Consider the following 23,827-nt stretch of genomic DNA (forward strand, 5'->3'; position numbering starts at 1 on the left):
GGCGCATTGTTGCTAGGCAGTGACCACGGATTCCGCTCTAAATTGTCCACTAATGACTTTTCTTGACAGATATCCCAGTCCATAACAAAACTAAGGACGGGGTGAGAGTTGTGTTGTATTACTAGGCATGTATAGGCATGTTTTTGTATGTTAGAGTAAACGTGTTAACAACATTTCTGCTGAGATAACGTAGCTAGTCGTTACCGTAACCATAGGTCGTAACCTGGCCGTAATTTAACGGCTGAGGACAACGAACGCAGGTGTGGGTTACTATGGCAACCCGGGGTGTCAAAGCGGTAAATGGAGCTGAGCGGTGCTGCTGGGATGACAGGCAACACTTCTTGGACCGTAGCTTACAAACAACTACTGTTGTACCGGAGCTGAACACAGCAGCTAAAGGAGAGAGAGGACTGAGACATTGGACATGGACAACTGTGATTTGGAGAAGCTCTCCGTCTCTCGGGGGAAGCTCCGTCCAGCCTTCACTCCACAAGTTACAGACTACAAGGTGACAGTGGAGAGCAGTGTCAACAAAGTGACTCTGAACCTGCTGACCAGTGACTCTGGGGCTTCATACACTATTGTGAGTACCGTGCTTCTGTTGTTCTTCTTTTTTATGTATTTGCTACTGATATATTTGCTAATACTCTTATTTAACAATTTTGTTATTATTATTTCAGCTTTTTGGAGATGGTTCCAGCACCATTAAACTGAGTGATGGGTCAAACAAAGTAGAAATCGAGGTGGTAGCTGAGGATGGCACTACCAAGAAATACAATGTGGAAATTACCAAACTGTCTGCAAAGATTGCTGAGCTCAGTAATCTCACTGTTGATGGAGATATCCCACTTTATCCTGCATTTTCTACCAGAATCTATGAATATAACAGTGAGTACAGATTTCTTAAACAATACCATCAGCCTCACTTAGTGAAGCGGGTTATATCAGTTATACTGTTTTGTTTTGCCATTGTTTCAAGTTTTATTGCAGCACATATACTTTTATGTATTATCTGCAACACAATATTGTCAGAATGTGTAAAAAACAGGTGTGAATAACTCAATTTTCAGAAAAAACAAACATCACAACACACATTTCTGAACATTAAAAATGTAAGATAATGTTTGTTTTTCTTCATGTCACTGATTCCTGACCTCCTAATTGTTATCTTTTGTCCCTAGGTGTTGTCCCCTTTTACTGTAATGATGTGACCCTGCTACCTGAGGTGCCAGACAAAAACATTAAAGTTACAGTGAATGGGGCAGACACCTCTCAACCAGTTCCTCTGAATTTTGGAGACACTGAGGTGGAGATCTCAGTTTGTTCAGCAGATGGCAGTAATTCACAGGTGGGGTGAGACACGAGTGGATGATTGTTCGTTATCAAATAGTCTTTACTGATGTGAGTCACAATTTAACGTGTGATTATCAAAACGAATTGATTAAATTATGTCAAACCATCTTAATAGTTCATTAGTATTTGCCTAAGTATAAACTATGTAAATAACATTTTAAAGTATCACACTACATTTGTTGTTTCCCTTCATAAATAGTAGTATAGTTTTTATAGATTCTTTAAGGCCATGTTGTCCGGCCACAGTTGTTGATGTTGATTGTTTTCATTAAATCTGACGCTAACTGTCAGGTGTACTCAGTGTTGGTGACTCGAGAGCAAATTTCCACGGCCGTGACCTTCACTGATGGGAAACAGCAGCTGGACTACGAATGCCCAGTGTCCCTGAGTGCTTTTTATAGGCCTGTATCTATCAACCACAGGTGAGACTTGAACAGGAAGATTTATGTGAAAGTATTAGCAGTAGTTGTAAGAGCTGCCACCCCATTTATCATTTTCACTTGAACAGCTTTATTTTCTGTTCTAAGTACTTAACAGTTGATGCAGGTGTAAAATAAAAAAAAATTAAAAAAACTCAAATAAAACAAAGGAAAATATCAAACCAATAATCACCACATGTATTGAGTTGACTGATAAGTTCACTTTGATTAATTATAGCTATTGGAGATACCTTAAACAAACTGTTTCTCTGTTTGAATTTCAGCGACCCAAAGCACATCTTCTCAAGGCCTTATCTTGAGACACTGACACGACGGTCAAAAGTCGACCCACTCAATGACTGTCCTCTGGGAGACGGCTGGATGGTCGTTGAACGAGACCTTGACAAGAAGATATCAGATGCTCTGGTCAACTGCTTCTTTATTTACCGAGGTGAAGCCTGGAGTCTAGGCACCCACTGATTCAGTTAAGAAATCAAGGGGCAAAGAAATAGATTTCTACCTAAGGTCGAGTAAAAGAGCAAGTGGGGAGGTAATATTTTGTCAAAGGACATGGATATCATGATAACAGATGAAAATGTTATTTACATAATATAGATGCATTCAGGGTACGTTCTTCCACCTCTGAAGTTTTCTAGAGCAGGTGAATTATTTCTGCCTCTGGAGCAGCTCTGCTTCTGAGAAATGCTCATAGAATTACATTTATAATATACCAGCTACACTTTGACTGAACTCCCAACAGTTTTGATTACACTACCTACACTATCATGTAACATGATGTTACTGTAGACAACTATTATGTTGCTGTAATGAGAGGGGATACCATTACTTAACTAAACCAACTGTATCCATCTGTCTGCGTAATCAGATGTGTGTTTCCAGATAACCAATACTTTTTTCAGATTGTTGCTTAGTTTGTAAAGTCCCTTAGAGAAGATGCAAACATGATTAGATTTGTTACAAATGTGTCATTCACATACAGCCTTCACTGTTGGCACTACAGTAGCATATATTCCTGGTGTGTGGTTTACCATGTCTGTGATGTTTTTTTTTAAACAAAGGATGTGACAGCGTGATGAAACTGTCTGAGCTGGGGTCACACTCCCTGGACTGTCCACACAGACCCACAGGGGACCTGGATGCAAAGGTCAGTATGAAAGATTAAACAGAGCTCTGCTTTGCTAAAATCACTGCCCGACCTCCACTCTGCTCATCCTTTATTTAAAAGTCAGTGCTCCCTTTACGGTGACTAAGTGCTGGTTTAACTTCCACAGTAAAAGTATCTTGTGTTTGTGTGCGAGTGTGAGTGTGTGTGTGTGTAGTAACACATTTCAGAGTTGATAAAACAATGATTTGTGCGTAGTGCACGTTTGCAGGTTTTTATGGAGACTGTTCCTGATACTGTGTGCTGTTCTAGCTTCACTACGAATGAAGATCTCCAGAGCACGTAAACGCACCTCAGCTGTGTTCATGTTCATTTTCAGGATGTCACAGAGACAAGCTGGTATAAAGAGCACTTTGCATCATCCAGTTGTTTGGAGATAGAGACTAAACATGTTTTAAAGGTAATAAATTAATCCTGATACTTTGCTTTGTATTATCAGTATTTATTTTAGAGTTATATACAGTAGCATTACTTTTTACGAGCTTTCATATTATTTTCAACATTTTCCCCTCTGAAGACCAGTTACATACTGTCTGTACATTTATACTCCCATATGAGATCATGTTTGAGGAAATATTTTAGGGGATTATAAACTTAAATAAACACACTTTTCTTGACTATACCAGACTACACAATGTAGACCGAGATTAAGAGGATTGACCGCTGCCACATTCTTGCCTGCTACTCAAGGATTATAAGTCAAAACAGAGTTCATGTAGTCATCACCCCTACGTGCTTAATGCTACTCATATCTGTTTAAGCTTTGCTGCTTGGCCTGTTGTACTTCACGGGTGGATGATTGTTGCCTTTCTCTGCTGCAGGTGCGTAGCTGGGAGGAAAAACTGCAAATGACAGCAGGAGAAGACAGCGTGGATAAACTGTGTTCCTTGGCCCAGGAACACCTGAAACTCTACCGGCAGCAGCTGCCAAAACCAGGCGTGTAACACTTTCCAAACCAGGAGCGTAGAATCAGATATTAAATGGAAGTCATCCATCAAAATCCGCTGGCAATCAATACGGCCCCATTCCCTCCCATAAAAATCTCTAATGCAAACCCCATGACTTCAATAACCCTCTCCATTTTTAATACTTTTGATTAATCACATTACTATAATGAAATGTTTAATTATTTGGAAGAGGAGTTTCAAGGGGAGGTTGAGCACAAGACAGAACAAGTGTCCAAGTCTGTATTAACCATAATGTTTCATCAGTTTTCTACAAATAGTTTATCTATATAACCATCACCAGATCTTCCTTTTCTTTCTTACATATACCGTACAATATTGTCTCTCTGTCGACTTTAACAGAGAGTTTCTAGAGTTTCTTTTCTGTTCCATTGCTAGATAACAAACCTGTCTGCTGAGTATTTAAACACACCATTGGCAAGTGGACAGAAGAGTCATTTTCCTTTGCCCTGCTCTGGCACAGCAGCTCAGCTTCAGCCATTAAAAAATACATGAAAACTGGCTGGTTAGCAGTCGCCTCAGCAGCTACCCTCCTCTATCTGACGTGCCAGCCACTCAAGTTACCGCTCGTCTTTTCTCAGCTACTTGTTCCTTGCTAATTGTTTGATGACTCTGAGACGTGACACTCGAGACTGATCCCAGAGGGCTGAATGAAAGTCACTGGAACTGAACTGAGATGCAACGCCAAGCGCAGAGAGGGGGAGAGGACGACAGAGAGTTGGCATGAGACAGGGAGCACAGTTAATCTTCACCTCTTAAAATATAAACAAGGGTTTTTTTTTCTGTTGCACCAGCTCAAGCTGTAGCATGATGAATGTATCACCTGTGTAGATACGATGAAACTTTAATTCTGCATGTAATATATTATAATCAGGAGTATTGATATGCCCACAGAACAGTTTAATTAGCTGAAAGTAGGCTTAATTATATTCACTAGAATGTAAAAGCTGTTGCATCATTGAAATCTGATAAATAAAAGCCGCTCCTATATGGGGACTTACACTCTGAATATTTCATGTAAAAGACGCATGCAATGATTTGTAAGAGAAACAGAGAAGGCAGGCAAATGGAGGATCTTTTTATTCCTCATTACACAGGGCACTAGGAATAACGGAGGATGCAGCGGTATTTTGTGCTTCAATAAGATGGATGGAAACGTTAAATTTTGAGACTTGTGAGACTTGATCATATTGTAATAGGAAAGACAAAAAAACAATGCTTAAACAACTATTTTCTCATGTATACAGGAGACATGTTGCAGTACGAGGATGACCAGTCTCCTCTTTATAACCTGGAGCAGGCCGCTATCCACTATGCGTCAGCTGTCAGACTCAGCTCCAGAGATGCCAGACTTCACTTCCTGTTGGGTGTCGCTCTGGAGGAGCAGCACTACGCCACAGAGATGTACGGCCTCCAGAAGAAGGTAGCACCATCGCCGACCAGGAAGAACAAGCTAAAGCAAACCATGCGTGACTGAAGATTGTAGCTGCTTTAAATAACAAAATTGTATCTGATATTTAACCAGTTAAACTGTGAATCTCACAGCTGAGTCATTCAGCCTCTCATTTCTCTTTCCTTTACACCCAGACTGGTAGGGACAGAGATGAACTAAGCGATGCCAAATCAACAGCGCGTCAGGATGACATCCTTGCTGTGTGTAAGCTTCATGGTTTCATGGGGAAGCCCACAGTGGAGAACCAGCTCCAGGCCTTGGATATAGAGTATCAGCAGCTCAAAGATCAGGGACAGTCGGGCAAAGCCGACTACGTTCAGACTCTCTACATCTGGCTCTCTAAGAAGAGTGGCAAGGTAACTGCATCATACTGTAGTTGGCCTGGCTAACTTTACTTTACTTTCTCTAATGAGGAAATGACACGTGATACCATTGTTATATTAAACACCCTCAGCACACAATTTTAGAGAGATGCTAATTTCATTGTGGATTACATGCTTTACCTCATATATGCATTGAAAACTAATCAGTAGCTTTTTATCATTTTGCTATTTTTAGGAATCAGAATATCTGGTGTTCTGTCCTGTCACAGGTCACAGGTTATGAATACTTAAGTTATGCATTTTTATGTAGCTTGTTGTGTAATGTAAGAAACTGCTGTGACATGTAGCTGTTGTTCTGTAAAGTTGTTTGGTTAAATCACCCACTAAATAATTACTCATCACTGAAAGGCAGATGAAACTGAACTCTGCTCCCTCGTTGCAGGACGGCGGAGCAGCTGCGCGGGACGAGGAGAACTGTGTCCACCGAGCTCTGATGAAATACCTGGACGCCTGGTCTCTGAGTCCGGACAGCTGGGAGTACAACCTCCACGCAGGAAGACTGCTGCTGCTGCAGGGGAGGAGCAGGGAGGCCCTGCAGCATCTCCAGAGCGGCCTGGCTCTGCGCCCTTTACACGCTGCACTTAGGTTAGGTCATAGAAGTTGTGTTTTGTCTTTAGCTATAATAGCGAAGTGAAGTTTGTATCCTGACTCATTGATATGACCTGATGAGAACAGTATAATTTGCTGTGCGATCAATCTTGAAAATTATTGTAAAAATCACAGGCAGGCAATGAAATGAAGGAGATGAAGCTTTTGTGCAACAACTAAAGCACAGGTATGGAATTGTTGCTAAAACAGGATCAAAATGCAGAGAGGTGAAAACATGAGTCCTTAGCAGTGTAGTCACTGTGTGAGGAGAGGCCTGGCAGTTCACCAGGGTAAATGTGGCCTGGATCAACATGTAAAACCACAAAGTAGGTGCCAGCTTTGTATTCAACATCCTCCTCTGTTCCCTTCATTTTCTCAGATTCTTCACCGGGCTGGCTCTGCTGCAGCAGGAGCACAAAGCCTCTGCGGACACAGAGAGGGAGGCTGCTCTGTTCTTACAACAGGGACTGGAGCACTTTGTCAGCCAGCGCTGCAGCAAGAGGTGTGTGTGTGTGTGTCTGTGTGCGTGCGTGCGTGTGTGGTGGAGGTGGATGCATTCGGCAAGAGAATGAGAGTGTGAGAGGGCATGACAGTATCAGTAATATCTCAGCATGTTCGCTTTAAGCCTGCAGGAGGGAGAATAGCAGTGTAGCAGAGTAGTGAAAAAGACCATCACAGTCAGCAGAAACACACTGACATACCATCTGTGGTGTCAACCATACACAGGATTTTTTAAAATAGATTTTTCTAGTCTCAATATGTTTTTTTTTTTTTTTTTCACAAACCACCATCTTTGTCAGTTTGTGGGCTGAACACAAAAAGTGGAGCTGGAAGGGGAGAATGTCTTGGTGAAGGCTTAAAAAGATATCTGATTCTTTACTGGTCGAATTAGAGGAGGGTAAATGTTTGGGATTGGCCGGTGTTTGTGATTTATAATGAGGAGGGACAATATGTCCTCATCTTGGATTTGTTTGTTTTGCAAGTTCCCTGTGGTCATCATGGCTGTTTGTTTTTTTCTGTGCTGTCATTCTTTGTTGTCATGTTTTGCTTTTATTCTCCAGCTGGGTGGAGCAGGATCCATCAGATCCTCTGTCCAGCCTCAACACACAGTTCCTGCGCGGCCTCCTCACTCTGGGACAACTGCAGCAGAGAAACATCCTGTCGGCGAAGGCAATGAGCGCTGAACAGGTTTATCACACGTATGTTACAAATCAGAAAATGTTGTTCTATTGGAGATATTTCCTCTTTACTCTGTGTTGGTGGTGGATCCCAAACCATAGTGAGTGTATGAGTCAAAGTCTCAACATCCACATCAGTGTGTGAACCACTTTAACAAGTGTTTGAGCTCTGGATGAAAACCCTGCGTCTGTTCTGTGTCTGTGCTGGAATGCCTCAGTGTAGCGGTGCTGGCTGCCCAGAGTGTGAGTCAGTGTGTGTGTCGTGGCGAGGTGAGCGGGCAGCTGGAGTGGGTGCTGCTGCACGCTCACTTCGCCCTGCTGCAGAGGCTGATCCAGCGGGGCGAGGACCAGACCAAAGCTGGCATCGATAGACACATCCTGGTGGCAAAGAGATGCCAGGTCCTCACAGCTCTCATACGCCTCACGTCTGTCTCACCCTGCCAGGAGCTGCTGGACATGCAGGAGAGGGTAAGAGTGTCCTGTAGGGGATGGGAAACAGTTTTTGTCTCCTCTTATTTTCATATTAGTTCAGATTTGCTCCTGTATTGACTGTAATGTCGATAAGTGTGTGGCGTGAGAGAGAGTTCAGTCTTTTGCCTTCTTCCCACCTCCTCCTCTGCTTTGTACAGGCGTGCCAGCTGGCAGTAGTGACCACACCACGGGACAGCCACGCCCTGTTTCTATTAGGTTTGGCACAGCTAGCTCAATATGACAACAACCCAAGTTCAGAGAGGTCAAAGGAAGCAATAACAGATGCCTGCCTCAGCTTCCAGGCCAGCATTGAGCTGGAAGACAAGAGTCAGAGTGGAGAACCACCCGAACTGCTGAGCAGTGAGTCTGTGTTGTGTCCTTTTCTGTGTTTGGCATCAAGGCTAGAGGATAGAATAGTGTAGAGATGCATCAATCAATCAGTCATCAATCAAACTTTATTTCTGTTGCACTTTTCATACAGTTATAATGCAACAGAAAGTGCTTGACATAATAAAAACACCCTATCCCTCCCACCCCCCATCCTCAACACCCACATACATAAAAGTAAACATGGAATATTTAAAATCAGGGACTGAACAGTGATCACTTATGGGGAAAGCTGGAGGCTTAAAAAATGAAGTGTAAAAGAGAATAAATAGAGCTGCGAAAAATTAAGGAAAATAATACACTTAAAACTAATAAAAGGAGTAGGATAAATAAATACGTACATAACTAAATCAAATAAAAACTCTATGTTAAAACATAGAGTGATAATGATAAGATCAGTAAACTAATAAGACACTAAATAAGTAATAATAAAACAGTGAGTAAGTAAAATAATAAAACTGTAAAACTGATATTAATAATAATAATAATAAAAAGAAGAGAAATTCAGTTAAAAGCAAAACTAAAAAGGTAGGTTTTCAGTTTGTTTTTAAAGATATCAACACTCTCTGCTGCCCTCATGTCCTCAGGAGGGCTGTTCCACAGTCGAGGACCATAATGACAGAAAGACGCCTCATAGTGTGTTTGCATGGCAACTGTTTCATGACAAATCGGGCCATATATGATATGAAAAGTCATTGTTCACACCCACATGGGTTATCTCCTGTTTGCTCAGAACAAAGGTGGTGGCAGGAACGGCAGGAGGGTGAAAGTAAGAAAACTGACAAGAAGTCTGCCACCCAGCCAGCGGGAGTGAGGGGGTCTTCTGACACTAGTGCAGCCAAGAGAGGAGCGAGGCGGGGCAGGGGAGGGCCCACTCAGGGGCGGGGGGCAGCAGCTGTAACCAAAGCTCCTGCTCCTGCTCCTGCTCCTGCTCCCACAGCCCCCATCAGAGGAGGGAAAGCTACCCGGCCTGCAGCCAAAACCCCTGCAGCCAGGTGAGTCACCGTGGCAACCCGAGTCAAGCGTGTGGCAGAGCTGCGATGTGGTCGTACTGTATGTGGAAGTTTGTAAACATCTGTTTATCGGTGGATGATTTAATGTGGGTAGAAATAGCTTGGACTGTTATCCTGCCTTGGTTTTTTTCATGCCAAGTACAAACACAAGCTTTGATTACAAGTCATAGACCTTAACACTGGCAGAAATGTGATATGTAGGCCAGACTCCCTGCACAAGAGCAGTTTTAAAACTTTTGTATTATGTGTTCTCTCCTGTAGGGGGCGACCTGGAGCAGCAGTCAAACCCGATGGAGCAGCTAAACCTCCCAGCAACGGCAGTAAACCTCAGCTCCCTGCTAACAAGTCTAAACAGGACTGTCACTCTGACACTGTTGGGAGTGGGACAGCAGAGGGTGAGTAAGACATGAGAGTAACATTCACATTCAGGTGAAACCCATAAAACTGTGAACACGTATTGTAAAAAATTTACTAAATTCCCATTCCTACTGACAACAGGAGTACAGTAGCATGACATTTTACTTAAAATGAGACCTGAAATGTTATCTAACTTTTCCATGACATGACATAAAACAACTACAGTAATGTCTTTTTCTAACCCTATTTTCTGTCTGTGGTGTCAGAGCCTCCTGTAGGAGACCCGGTGACCGTGTCCGGCCCGGTAAACCGGAGGTCTCATATCCCACGGCTGGGTCTGGCCCGCGCCCTCTCCCGCTCTGCAGACACCCAGGACAGGGCAAAGCAGCTCTACCAAGAGGTCATCTCCATGGCACCAGAGGTCAGCGCTGTGAACTGTTACACTTAGATTTCAGGCATTTCCATCACCAGTTTCACCCCCACCCTGATAGATAGATAGATAGATAGATAGATAGATAGATAGATAGATAGATAGATAGATAGATAGATAGATAGATAGATAGATAGATAGATAGATAGATAGATAGATAGATAGATAGATAGATAGATAGATAGATAAACTGTATTTACATATGTGGTGATCTGATCTAGACAGAAGACGCTAATGCAGTTATTCTCTAAAAAGGTTTAAATGTCTTCTTAGATTCAGTCTACAGTGTCTGCTCTGCCTCCACATCCATAATCTCAGCACTTTTCAGCCTCTTCTGTTTAGAAAAAAGATCCCACTGATGTTAGGATAACCTCACTAACTTTCAGGTGAAGTGGTTATTCATTCAGACTTAAAAGCAGCTGGCCGACGTCTGGTGTCGATTTCCCTCGGTTGACGTAATCCAAACAAGATGTAGTTAATTATTAATCAATCTCTAGGTCCATGATGCCTACATTGAGCTGGTGCAGCTGCTGGAGCCCTCGGACCCTCAGGCTGCAGTGGAGGTTTACTGCAGGTTCCCTTTGAAGCCCGCGGCCGAGCAGAGCTTCGACGACGCCTTCATCACCGGAGAGATCGTCCGTATGCTAATGGCGCAGGAGCAGTACGACCACCCGCAGCTGGGCCCCAGTCTGGTGGCGCACGGCAAAGTCATGGGCCTAAGTAATTAGTATTAATATTATTATGAATATTATTAACGTTGTAATATTAGTCAAAACAATCAGATAGTAGTACCAGTTATTCACAGTAATACATAATTATCAAAGATTTAGGAAATTGACACTTACTCTGATAAAGGGCAGAATAATTAATAGATGAATTATTTATATGAACAGAATTTGGTCAAATATTAAGTACTAACAAATTAAGAGTCTCTGTAACAGCAAAAAATTTACTGACTTTTAGTGTTACACCATGCAGGTGCCTTCAATAACAGGTCTGTTCAAACACACTGCACTTGTCCTTTGCAAATACTAGTTTACTGCCATTTTATTAGTATATGAGAACATATCACCTTGACTATATTTAATAAATGTGCTGTTTAAATACAGTGTTGCATAGAAACCATGCAGCCAGGCTCATGTGACATGACATCTATTTATAGAGAATCATCACACTCAACTGGTGCGATGGCCAGATAGATGACATGACACAAGACATAGAGTGCATACATGCAGCATGATGTCAGATAAGTAACTACAGAGTGAGTCAGGCTGGAGTCATTTAGTTCTCTCAAGATGTTCAATAAATTATAATTATTATTAGATGAATTCTCATCTGGGGTGTTTGATTTTAAATCATAGAAGGGGGATTTTTAAACATTTAAAACAACATTTTGTACTAAACTGTGTCTGTGTTTGTAGGTTGTATAGAGAAATACATTGACATCCTGGATGGAAAGGCCATGACCAAGCTTCTGATGAGTGTCTACGCGAGGATCCATGACAAACATGAGGACGATCAGGATCTGCAGGACTTCTTCAAGTTCAGATGCTGGATTTGATGATTGTAGCCTTCTAGGAAATACTAACATTATATCACTTTTAGTTTGTTTACTCAACATGAAAAACACACCCTTTCTCTTCAGCTGATAACGCTTGACTTTATTTGCTCTCATGTAAGATAGAGGACACTGAGAAAATGTTGAGGTTTCTCTCCAAATGCACATTTAATCTGAAAACAGAGGTCTCATATTATATCAAAAGTGACTGAACAATAGGCAAAAATGGAGTACAATGTCCACCAACAGTGCAACAAAATGTTTCAATAAGCATCCAACAAAAATGAAAACAGATAAAGAAACTGAATCTTGATCTTGAATTATTATTTCAAGCCAGAGGCAGCATGACTCATTTACCCATCCTAGTAGAGGCTTTTGGATAATATGGGAAATGTATCATTGTGTTACAGGGGTATTTCTCCACCCTGGAGTATATCAGTGCCTTCAAGGCTCAGTCAAACACTTTCCCTGTTCATCTGAGTTAAATTATTTCCAGGCAAGATAAGTGGGATGATGCCGCAGAGACATGAAGTAGGAAATTCTTGCTTTCAAATAAAAGATCATCGATCCAACGATGACCAGAGGAAGAACTCAGCCTCTCAAACAGGCAGTGATTCAAACACCATTGGTGCACCTGTGTTGTTGTATGTTGCTTTGTATCGGGCTGCACAGAGCTTCAGTCTTTGTCGTGGTCATGCTTTTTCAGACCAAGTTTAGTTTGGTGACAATGAGCACGCGGACAGTCTGGTCGAAGCCGGAGCACACACACAGGCCCTGCTTGTCGGGACACCAGTCCAGACTGGAGATCGGCTGCGTGGACACAGTGACGTTCTGTAAGAGGTTGACAGTCCCGGCGACGCCCACATCCACGCCATCCGAGTCCTTCTTCTCTCTCCCAGCAGGGTACTCGCTGCACATGACATCAAAAGACAATTTTAGGCAATTGATTGATTCCTATTAAACTACCACTATAATGAATCCATCTGTATCTCTGACTACACTGTCGTTGGAGTTACAGTACAGTTGGACGACTCACTATTTCCACACATGCAGGTTGCCTGCTCCCCCTGCAGTCATGAAGATGTCTCTGTTTTGGGGCAGATGCTTCACCTGCCAGACAGTCGACTTGTGAGCCTGAAACAAAAAGGAGGGATCATTTACCGTCCAAATCAATTCAGTCTGTAACACGAAGATTCATTTCTCACAACTGTCAAGACACTGTCAACCTGAGTGGAAAACCTCCCAGCCACTTTTATCTGATAACGTTTCCTTGCTGTTGTGTCAAGATTGTTGTCCCTTACACAGTTTTGGCTCTTCCTTTGGTGTTGATTCGATCTAAAACCCTCTTGTCTGTACATGTAACTGATGGATCTTTTATCCCCAGTGTGATTTCTTTATTCTCATTCCCCTGCTCCACCATCCTCACATTGCAGCTATTATTTATATACACAACAGCTACGGAAAATAGTTGAAGGGATTGTTAGCGGGTTTGTTAAAACAACTGTGTCTGATTTCAGATTACAGTGTGGTAATGTAACATAAATATGATGAAATCCCAATAAAAAAAACAAACTGTATCCTACCTTAAAAACCCAAACAAATACAAAGTAAATGGTGCTGTTGAAAATTAACTAGCCACAGATTGTCATCCACAGTGTTGAGATGTTGATTATAATAACAGATAAAGGAATGTAATAAAGCTCCAGTGCCTCAGCCACGTGTTCAGCCTCGTCTGTACAGGTACAGTGATATCTTCCTGGACCAAAATTATCTGGTGGAACTTTATGATTCATGGTTGGAGACGCCGATGTGCCAAGTGTTGATCTCTCAGAAGAACTGCACAAATATTTAGAGAGCTCAGGCCTCTGATCTCTCAGACCTTGCAAACACTTGGCGAGCTGGGCCGTGCACTAACGCCAGTTTAAGTGTGTTTTTCTAGCATTTCCCCCCACAAAAAGCCACACTTCTCTCCCCCTCGCTTGGCCCTGTGTCATTTTTGGCCGGTGTCACAAAGCCACGGAGAAAGTTAGACAAACACAACCCCCAAACACTTCCAGCTGTGAAAACGGTCAAAGCGACGTGCGCTCCGTTTCCCTCTGTACTGTACAAATGTAAAACTAATAATAATAATAACGATACTAATCTTTTGACATTTTTCCATACGTCGGAGCCAAACATCCGTCTGGCTCGCTTCACCCCGGGTCACAATTACCTTTTCAGAGACGGAGGCGAAGCCCTTGGTGGGGTGCTGCGTCCTCATGTCAAAGACGTGGAATTTCCCCTCCAGGGACGTGGCCACCAGCTTGTTCATATTGATGTCCTTCCTGTCAAACTCCACGCTGCATACCTGGTCGTGATGTAAGAGAAAAAAAAACACTCACTCACTCTCTGGGCATTTATCACACCGGCACATCCACCCAGCGTTTTTTCCATACATCAGAAACTGTTGAAACGCACGTAATAACTCCTGGCAGGTTCACGTACATTCAAGAGGTGATGAGTAAGAGAGACGGCTATAAAAATAAAAAAAATAAAAACAGTACATTGACCTCAGATTTCCCCTGAGGATTTACTCTGAATTATGCTGGGAAGTCATTTTCAGCTCTGTCTCCACATCTGTCCCTGTTTTTGTCTACTGTGTGATTCAAGTGCAGGTTGTAGTGAAAAAGAAACAACATATGATTGGACAGTTTATCCTAATGAAAACACTGCTGCTCAATATGAGGGCCACTCTTTGTGTTTTGGGGCTGAGCTGGTTCAATCACGCTGTCAGTTTGAGTTCCTGTTTCTCCTCTGAAAAGCTGGTTAATCCTCTTCCTGTGGTACCACACTGGCTACATATGTGACAAAACCAAGAGGAAAAACTCCCCCTGAAATATTTAATAACTTCACAAAAAGAAAAATCACATGCAACACGCACTCTATGTGTTACCATTTCAATGCAGGTGTTCACTTTACCCCGTTTTTAATGTTGGTTTCCCATCGTAGAGACATATTCCGCAGGTCAAAGAGTTTGATGTCTCCGTTGTCATAGCCAGCACACACGCAGCGGTCCTGATCATTGAAGGCATGACCTGTGATGAGAAGGTCAATGGAAAGTCAACATCGACAGCTTCTGTTATCTAAAACATTTAGCTTTAGGTTCTTTCCACCTTGAAATCTTCTGTCTTACTCACCAAATGCAACCGTCCAACAGTCCCTCTTGGTTTCTCCCTCCATGGGCTCCATGTTGGCCACAGGCGAATCCTTCTGTCTGTGATCCCACACTTTCACTGTCCCTGTAACAGCCAATAGAAAAGATCTTATAGATTCACCCAAGGATCCACTTTTATTTATCTTAATGTACTTTAATCTTTACATTGTAAATGACATCAAACCATCTCTGCTTCCAGTGACTATCTCAGGTGCACCATCGCCGATCCCCAGACCTCCAACACCATCGATACTGTTCACTATTTCTTTGTGGGCTTTCACGCTGTATACTGGCACTTCAGGCATCTCCAGATTCCTGCAGAGAACAGAACCAGAACCATCTGCACTTGATGACCCGCAGACTTGGAAACAGATTCAGTGAGAACTCACTTTCGATTCATTCAGACAGCGCGTTATAAAATAAAACCTTTCTTTCACCATGTCCTGCTGTTGCTGGCAAGACACAGAGTGTGACATTAGTGGGTGTGGCTAAGAAAAATACCATATATTGAGATTTCCATCGAAATCCCCGGTTGCTATGTGTCTTTGTTGAAGAGAGGTGGCTCCAAAGGTCCCACACTTGATGGGCTTCGGCTTCTCCACCTGAATATACAAAAAAGGAGAGGGTTTAGTTACATTCAAAGAATGGGACAGCAGTGAAATAGCAGCATGACAGGAGAAACATATACTTTTTTTTCTTAGTCCTCAGCACAGCAGCCAAATAATGGAAAATACTGTAACTTTTAAACTATAAGAATAACAATACAATAAACGTAAATGTTTGTGAGAATTTGTGGTGCGCCACCGCCCGCCACACCATTAATTCTGATTTCTTATCGTTTTTCTGCACTCTTGATAAACATTATCTTACATTGACTCTAATGCAGCTTTACCTTGATATCTACTAGATGTCAAGCTATATACCTGTATGAACATATCTGTTTTGATTGTCAGGAAGCTGCAGCACTCAGACACAACTTTATGTTGACATTTGGCCATTGTGTTGGATAAACCAGGTAGAAATGCAAGGATGGTCATGCAAAATTTCAGAGATATGTTACTGTAACTTTTAGCTGTGTGTCTTACATCATAATCAGCTAACAAAAGAGAAGTGTAAAGTTGGTTGGGTTAAAAACTAATTTTGTCTGTAAGATCTTCTGTATGACCCTGACCAGAGTCACACTGCTCTGACTCTTCCCTGTTGATGAGCTTTTACAGATGACCCATCTCAATAAATTAGAATATCATGGAAAGCTTTATTTATGTCAGTAATTCCAAAAAAAAAAAAATCAAAAATTTGAATATTACAAAAGACATTTTTAATACGGAAATGTTGGCCTTTTGAAAAGTATGTCCATCTATATGCACCCAAATACTTGGCTATTTGACTTGAACTACTGGAAATGGACATTTCCATGATATGATAATTTACTGAGATGCACCTGTCCTGTACATGTCTTCTTAGTTTGTCCTCCCACACAGGCCTGAATGTAACCTGGTAATTGTTTGCAACTTCCCATAATATTCCTCATTCTGCTGCTAATTAGCGCTTTACCAAGGACAGGTGCACCCGGAAGTAGCCACATTGTACTTATAGCATTACCAATATAAGAATAGCAATACTATAATCTGCTATTCATTGACGTTTGACTTGAATTAATAGAGGTCAAAGCTACCTTTATGTTGCCTGTTGCTATGGAGACAACAAACTGGCAAGACTTTTCTAGAAACTCTTAGATAAGACAGATATATTGTGGTCTATTTCTGGGGACAGGCGGGAAAAGAGGACAAATTAAAAGCAGCAGCATGTCAGTGTGTTATGTATCTACCTCCTTAATGAGCTGAGCCTCTCCGTGCTGCATCTCGTATATTTGCATCACTCCGGTTCCTCTGGGAAAGTTCCCGAGACAGACAAACTTCGCACTGCGCGGGATCCATTTGGCATCGAAGACGGTGTAGTTCAGGCTCTTCTGGATATGAGCAATAATCTGAGGTTTGGACAGAGGCGATGACATCTTGGCTGGTGTTTTATAAATGATCTGTAAAGCGGGTAAGAAGCTGGAAAGGAAAAGTAACACAGAGACCAGCACCAGCAACGCTCATCGTCGCTTCCTCCGCTGCCAAAACAAACCAGGCCTTTCCTGCTGCTGCTGAGGCGGCTGCCCCGAGGAGATGCCTGACGAAAATGTTTACAACTCAAGTTAAAATTTCACACATTAACAATCTATCTGTTACTACACCGACGGAAAACTAACTCTAGTAAACAACTAAGATATATTTGTTAATTATGACACAATTATTTCGATTGTTAATTATTTTCACTCTACAGGCACACACGCGGCGGCTGTTTGGGTCCTTTCCAGCGCACGAGGACACCTCGCATGCCACTGTGGCCGTCGCTCCGCTTCAGTTTTGACTCTTTAAACTGATTTAAACCCCGCTTCAAGGATGGACGTCGAGAAAAGTACGGTTCCTGCCGCCGACGGCGCTGCTGCCGCCGCCGTGGAGCCTAAAGATGACACAGAGACTTTCACAAAAGTCAAATCTAAAAAGACTCAGAAGAGAAAACGTGAACAAGATGGGGCGGACATGGACACAGAGGAGACGGTGGCGGTGAAGCGGCCGCAGTTTCCACCGATTTCAGGCGACAAACTGAGGGTGAGTCCTGTGTATGTGTCTGTGTGTACACGTGCTCCGCCGTGAGCGTTGATTTATAATGGCACTTATCTTCATCCCGAGGTAAACCAGTAGCAGTTCAATAGTTAAAATCTGTCTAAACTCTACTGTAGTAGCACAGGGGGAGACAAAAACACCAGTAATAATAATAACCCAGCCATGACAACACTCAGTACCTCTCTTATGTAACAGCTGCATTCACGTGTTTCTTCACAAACTTCTTCTAAAAGTTTCAAAACATATAATAAGTCCTTGAAATATTCATAAGTAACTACAATCCAGCCAGTATTTCAAGGATCGGTGAGACCACACATTGTAGATTAATGTATCAGCAGTTGAACACTGATCATAATAACAGGTGTGCAGTAGTTTTTCAGTGTACTTACGTAATTACATACTAACAGTGTTTACATTGTCATCTACAGCATATAGGTGGCACAGCTGGAGCTGTTTGTCTTATATGTTATAGATCATCTGATTATTTGTGAGTGTAGATTAATAACTAAGTTAAAATCAGTTGATTAAATATTGATGAAAGTAATAATCAGCTATAGCCCTGCTTTAAAGTTTAGCGATCAGGTGGAAATCGAACAAATCCTCTTGTTCTTCCTTCTTTTATTTATTTATTTCTAAATGCTGTGACACAGTGTGTAATTTATTGCTTCACATGTGTTTCAGGGACCAGATGAGATGAGGAAAATCGCCGTCCCGGCTCACAGGTACACACCACTGAAGGATAACTGGTTGAAAATTTTCACTCCCATTGTCGAGAACCTGCAGCTTCAAGTCAGATTCAACCTCAAAACCAGGAACGTTGAAATCAAAGTAAGTTTTCACAGCCTGGATGATCTATCTGTTTTTCTCTGGTGCACATGGTTTTGTGTGTAGTGTGTGTATGTGTGTGTGATATCATGCTGTTCCTTCTTTCAGACGTGCAAGGACACACAGGACATCGCCTCACTCACGAAAGCAGCAGATTTTGTTAAAGCCTTTGTTCTAGGATTCCAGGTTGAAGTGAGTACACTGATGGGAGGCTTTGGAGAGCTGGGCATGTTTCAACTGTCTGGTTTTGTGTTATCTGTCAAGCCAAGGTCACGTTTGGGTAGAGATTTAGGATTAAGACTAAACTGTTGCGTATCATAAATTATTGTTACACTGTTTATTTTACTCAAACCGAAGCACATAACAAAAACTGTCACAATATTTAATTTTTGATCTTGTATTAGTTTAAACCTAGCCTTTTTTTTAGTTTGTAACACTTTTACTTTCTCTCCCCAGGACGCTCTAGCTCTCCTCAGATTAGATGAGCTTTTCCTAGAAAGCTTTGATGTCACAGACGGTAAGATCACTGCACCTTCTGTCTGCCCACAAACAGGCCACATTTCATTAACAATCTCCTTTTCCCTGCTGCAATATGAACTAATAAATGTCCAAAATCAAACGTCTGTTGGTGTGTATTAACCTGTGATCCTATGGTGTCTGTCTTGGCAGTGAAACCTCTGAAGGGAGACCACTTATCCAGAGCCATCGGGAGAGTAGCAGGGAAGGGAGGGAAAACCAAGTTCACCATTGAAAACGTCACAAAGACTCGTATCGTGCTCGCAGACACGTGAGTACACCAGTATTCCTGCACAATTATACTAAAATGATGAGCACAAATTTTTCTCAAACAAGTTCTCTCAAAACAAACTTATTTTATTGCACTTTTGCAGCAAGGTTTTGTTTTGACAGCCACAGCAGTTCCTGTCAAACTGAAACTGAAAAAAAAACTTGATAAGTAGGCAGGTTTCCCTGAAATGTGTGGTGATGTTGTTGAGATGCAAATAAAAACTAATTTCTTAACTCTCTTTTGTGTCTCTCAACAGAAAAGTTCACATATTAGGATCTTTTCAGAATATCAAGATGGCACGGACGGCGATCTGTAACTTAATCCTTGGTAAGGATCACATTGTTGTCATATTTGGAACAGTCTCTATGTCGTGCTGTCCATCCAGATGTCGTGCTGAGTCCGTGACCTTTAAAATCCTTTTGGCTTTTACAGGAAGTCCTCCTTCAAAGGTCTACGGCAACATCAGAGTGGTGGCGAGCAGGAGTGCAGAGAGATTCTGAAGTCCGATTGGCTGCAGAGTGTATTTATCTACCCCCCTCCCCATTGGCTGATGGGATTCCCACTTTGATCCATGTTGTTAAGACTGTTGACTGTTGCCTTTTGGACCGACATCTCAGGTCCATCAGTCATGACCTCATGTCTCCAGCTGATTTTTTTTGGGATCAGTTGACTCAGGAGGAAAAACATTCAGATGCATGTTGAAACACAACGCAGGTATCTGGAAATATGAGTTTGTAAATAAACAAATACAAATCCACCGAAGACTGAGTCCAGTATTGTCTCTGATGTCTGGGTATATTGTCTGATAGCGGAGCATCCTGAGAAGAAACAGTAAGACACAACTGACAGAAAATGCAATACTTTCAACATTTCAAAGTTTATTTAAATTTTATTTAATTTTCATACAGTATCAAGTTTCCAACAGTCCCACAGCATAAGATGCAGCATGCAGAAAAAGGAAAAAAAAAAAAAAAAGTTCTCAAACGTAAATCTTTTCAGATATCCCCACACAAACTAAAAAGAACCCAAGTCCCTCAGAGAAAAAATAGCACTTAACAAACTAAAGCGCGGTCTGAACTATACAGAGAACAGAAAGCCAGAACTGCATTTAACAAATACTTATATACAAAAGAAAGAAAAAAAACCAAAAGAAAACCAAAAAAGAAAAAAACATAAAATTTTCCCCTTTAAGCTGAGTACAGTGTGTGGCAGTTTGAGACAGGATCAGATATGCAACTTTTACTGGAATAGAAGCATCTGGCTGACCCGGGTAAAATACAAAAAGTTACATGTAGTTCAGTTCATTTGGATTACCTCTCATAATATGTGTACATTTACCAAAGTTTGGCAACATCCATATTGTATACCATTAAATTCTTAAATATATTAACATCACCATCCATGTGTAAACAAGAGGATTATTTCAAAAAATTGATCTACATGCACAACAAAAAAAATATTTCCATGTCATGCAAGCACAGGGAGGCCCAAGCCGTGCAGAGCTTTGGGATAAGGGACAACAGAGCACTCCATGTTCACATCTCTTGACTGAAAACTCCTGTTCAAACCAGCAGTCGGCCTCCAAAGCAAAAAAACAAAAAGCTATCCCGATGCCGTTTTATAGAAGGAAGTATTTTTCCCTTATAAATTGAAAAATTTTGGTTGAATTTGTTTTTCTCCCTGTTCGTATCAGTGGGTGGAAGGGGGAGAAAACGAGGTGATAAAAAAAGTGGGAGAAGTAGAAGCCAACTTTTGAAATGTACACGTTCAAAAAGAAAAAAAAAAACTAACTACAATATACAGTCTATCCCATTGCACACTGATCATACCGACGCGTTAAGATCTGAAGTGTTTGTGTTGCGTTCAGGAAAAACTGACCCGTCCTGCGCTGTACTGAGAAAGGTTAAGTATTCAGAAGGGCTCATGTCAAAGCTGAGGCAAAGCCTTCTCCTCTTGCTGTTAAAGAAGATGAGCACATTGATTACCTAATATACACATATTGGTTTAAAAAGAAAAAAAAAAAAGAAAAACGCTGCCTGCAGATAAGTCTCTTAAAATTGCTATATACTCACACAAACAACATAATCTCACCATTATTCACTCTTAAGCTATTTCTCTCAGTTCTTAGCAAAGTCCATCCAGCCGCCGTCCGTAACTTTAAATAAAAGTCTTGAAACTTAACGAATCCACTATATTTCTGTAGTCACTGTGAGTGCAAGAGCTGTTCTTTGCATTTGGAGATTGTCGTATGAATGCACACGGTTAAAATGCAAAAATACTTCATCAAGAGTAAACCATGTATCACTTTTGCAGCCACAAATTGTGTTGTGGTTTTTTTTTTTTTTTTTTTTTGGAAAGACATTTTCTTGGCATTAAATTGATCTACCTATAATTTCATGACAGGAAACAAGGATAATCTCCAACAATATAAACATATTCCTAAATATAAATAAAACTAGCAATCTTATTACAAAAAAAAAAAAAAAAGGAAAACATGAATTGCTTTGCTAAGAGTAACTGGAAGCTTCACTGGTCTAATCCAAGCTGCTCGTGTGTGTTTAAGCTAAAAAACGGAGGAGACGAAGTTGAAACTGAAAAACGTTTGTTTTGCATCTAATGTGACTCGCAGTCGTGCAGTCAGACGTGTCACAAGCCAGTTCGTCCGGCACGAATGACAGCAGTGATGATAGGTAATAACTTGGACTGGTTTCTGGATATGTTCTGGTTGGCACTTCATACCCTACTTTCTAGTTGTACTGTAAGTCAAGTGTTCATATACTATACACTTCCCCTCACCAGACAACTATAGATATACTTGTATTTTTTCTTCTTTATAAAAGACAAGAACAAAAAATAAATATCAAAAATAACAATTACCAAAAAAAGAAAAAAAAAAGAAAGGATGAAATATGAACAAGCCAACCAGCCTCCTCACTGAGCCCCCTTTCTCCCCCCTCATCCAAGAATCAGAGATGCTCTTGCGAAATGACAAATCGATGTCCTTCAGTCTCTTAAAGTGCAACGACCGGGTTATTGAGAGGATTTACAGTTCAATAACACTTCAAAGTTGGCTTCTCGAGGCCCGTGGTTTTCAAAAGAAAAAAGTGGCTTCATAGAAAGAGAGAGAGAGATAAAGAGAAAGAAAGAGAGAGAGAGAAAAAGAGAGAGAGAGAGAATACTTCCATTGAGTTACACAGAGAGCGTTTTGCCGGACGTCTTGAGCAGATCTTCAGAGATGGTGGAGAAAGCAAGTGTCGAGGAGGCAGGGGGGATTCAGCGAGCGGAGGGAGCGCTCACACATCCACCACCATCTTTTTGTGTATATCAAGACCCCCGACCACCTGGAGGACAGAGAGAGAGACAGAGAGAGAGAGAGGCAAATGAGAGTACGTTCATTAATCTAGAAGCAGTCATAGTAAATGTGTGTAGACTTAATGACACACACACACAGCCGGAAAAACACAAGTGGAGCTCATAACAATAACAACAACTCAGCTCCCAGTGTCCCACTGAGCTGAGACAGTGAAGCAGCATCCACATGAGCCATTATTGTCATCACTATCAAATAACTTGTTTTTCAACACAAGACTTTGAAAACTAAGAGAAATGTTGAAGGTGCACATAAAACCTATCACTGGTGAAATCTTTAAATTGCCTCTTTTGTCCAAATACTTCAAGTTCAATGTGCTATAAAACAGAAAAGCAACAAACACATGAACAGAGAGCATTTTTTTCCTGTATGAAAAACTTCAATTAATTAACAAATTATGTTCCTTAATTGTCCAAACTGTCCTTTACTTGGCTTTGACATTTAATGTAGCTCAGATACACTTTAATTAATGATTGGTCAAAGACATTTAAGGACATAGCAGTTATGGGTAAAACTGTATTTCCCATAATGCAACTCAATTGTCAAGCTGAACTACAGTAATTATGGTGCAATTACACATGATACAATTGTTTTCACAGGCTCAATACTGTTCAATCTTTAACTTTTCAAACAGACTCTTTCCTTCACATGAAATAACATTTGATTGTTTCATTAGAGAGTTTTAGAAGCGAATGTGTTGAAGGTGTTACTACTCCCAGCCTTTTTATAAAATCTATTTTTAACATCCATTTTATTTTTACTCCCTCTTTGATGCTGTTTCTTTCATCCTACACTGCTCTGATCAGGACGACTACACGCAGACCACAGAAACCGTGTCACTCAGTCTCCTCCAAGTGTTTTTAGCGGCGCCGCTTTGTTAAAAACAGGATGTAATAATAATATTCTCCTCCTGTGCCGTCCCCGAAAAGACACGCCAACAAGGACGACAGCTTTTTTAGTTCAAGGCTCCGGAGATGCAGCCGTCAAATGTGGGCCTTGTGTCTGTCAGAGTGAGAGCCGGCGCCTTTTCATTTCAGAGAAATGTCTCCGAGCAAAAGCTGAGCGGCTCCGCTGGGGTCCGACGAGAGACGAGTTATGTGGAGGAGAACCTGCTAATTGTGCTGAAAGAGACTTTGATCTTAAATTAGATAATTAAGGCCGTGAGTCTGGATTGTAATGGCGTTTAAATCACAACAACTGCGAGGCCGCTGACATATCGCCAACATCTTGGTTCTCAACATT

General features: G+C 41.4%; 4 protein-coding genes across 4 annotated transcripts in view; 2 read left to right on the top strand and 2 right to left on the bottom strand.

Moving 5' to 3' along the window:
* The first annotated feature begins 266 nt into the window (after positions 1-266).
* LOC146973196 (uncharacterized) lies at positions 267-11,824 on the top strand. The gene is made up of 20 exons (XM_085799462.1): positions 267-583; positions 681-888; positions 1,182-1,348; positions 1,645-1,775; positions 2,057-2,223; positions 2,852-2,937; positions 3,275-3,355; positions 3,777-3,891; positions 5,168-5,343; positions 5,508-5,729; positions 6,139-6,341; positions 6,724-6,846; positions 7,406-7,543; positions 7,741-7,990; positions 8,152-8,353; positions 9,114-9,375; positions 9,655-9,791; positions 10,002-10,171; positions 10,678-10,900; positions 11,602-11,824. The coding sequence occupies exons 1-20, from the start codon at positions 425-427 to the stop codon at positions 11,739-11,741; spliced, it is 3,360 nt and encodes a 1,119-aa protein (XP_085655588.1). The 5' UTR covers positions 267-424; the 3' UTR covers positions 11,742-11,824.
* dnaaf10 (dynein axonemal assembly factor 10) lies at positions 11,239-17,447 on the bottom strand. The gene is made up of 8 exons (XM_085799459.1): positions 16,760-17,447; positions 15,433-15,533; positions 15,116-15,246; positions 14,915-15,016; positions 14,697-14,812; positions 13,951-14,085; positions 12,775-12,872; positions 11,239-12,648 (listed from the first exon to the last, which is right to left on the bottom strand). The coding sequence occupies exons 1-8, from the start codon at positions 16,943-16,945 to the stop codon at positions 12,441-12,443; spliced, it is 1,077 nt and encodes a 358-aa protein (XP_085655585.1). The 5' UTR covers positions 16,946-17,447; the 3' UTR covers positions 11,239-12,440.
* On the top strand, positions 17,285-19,972 carry pno1 (partner of NOB1 homolog). The gene is made up of 7 exons (XM_085799460.1): positions 17,285-17,588; positions 18,285-18,431; positions 18,537-18,620; positions 18,885-18,945; positions 19,098-19,215; positions 19,472-19,542; positions 19,648-19,972. Exons 1-7 carry the CDS (start codon positions 17,379-17,381, stop codon positions 19,713-19,715), a joined length of 759 nt encoding a protein of 252 aa, XP_085655586.1. The 5' UTR covers positions 17,285-17,378; the 3' UTR covers positions 19,716-19,972.
* A 101-nt stretch (positions 19,973-20,073) lies between these two features.
* ppp3r1a (protein phosphatase 3, regulatory subunit B, alpha a) overlaps positions 20,074-23,827 on the bottom strand; it is a 30,064-nt gene continuing 26,310 nt past the window's right edge. The window contains exon 6 of the mRNA XM_085799461.1: positions 20,074-22,556. Within this exon, the coding sequence (XP_085655587.1) occupies positions 22,509-22,556 (48 nt within the window). The 3' untranslated portion in view covers positions 20,074-22,508. The remainder of the gene's footprint in view (positions 22,557-23,827) is intronic.

This window comes from Trachurus japonicus, chromosome 15, assembly GCF_045865225.1.
Source record: "Trachurus japonicus isolate A0001 chromosome 15, Traja_1.0".
NCBI classification, from domain to species: Eukaryota; Metazoa; Chordata; class Actinopteri; order Carangiformes; family Carangidae; genus Trachurus; species Trachurus japonicus.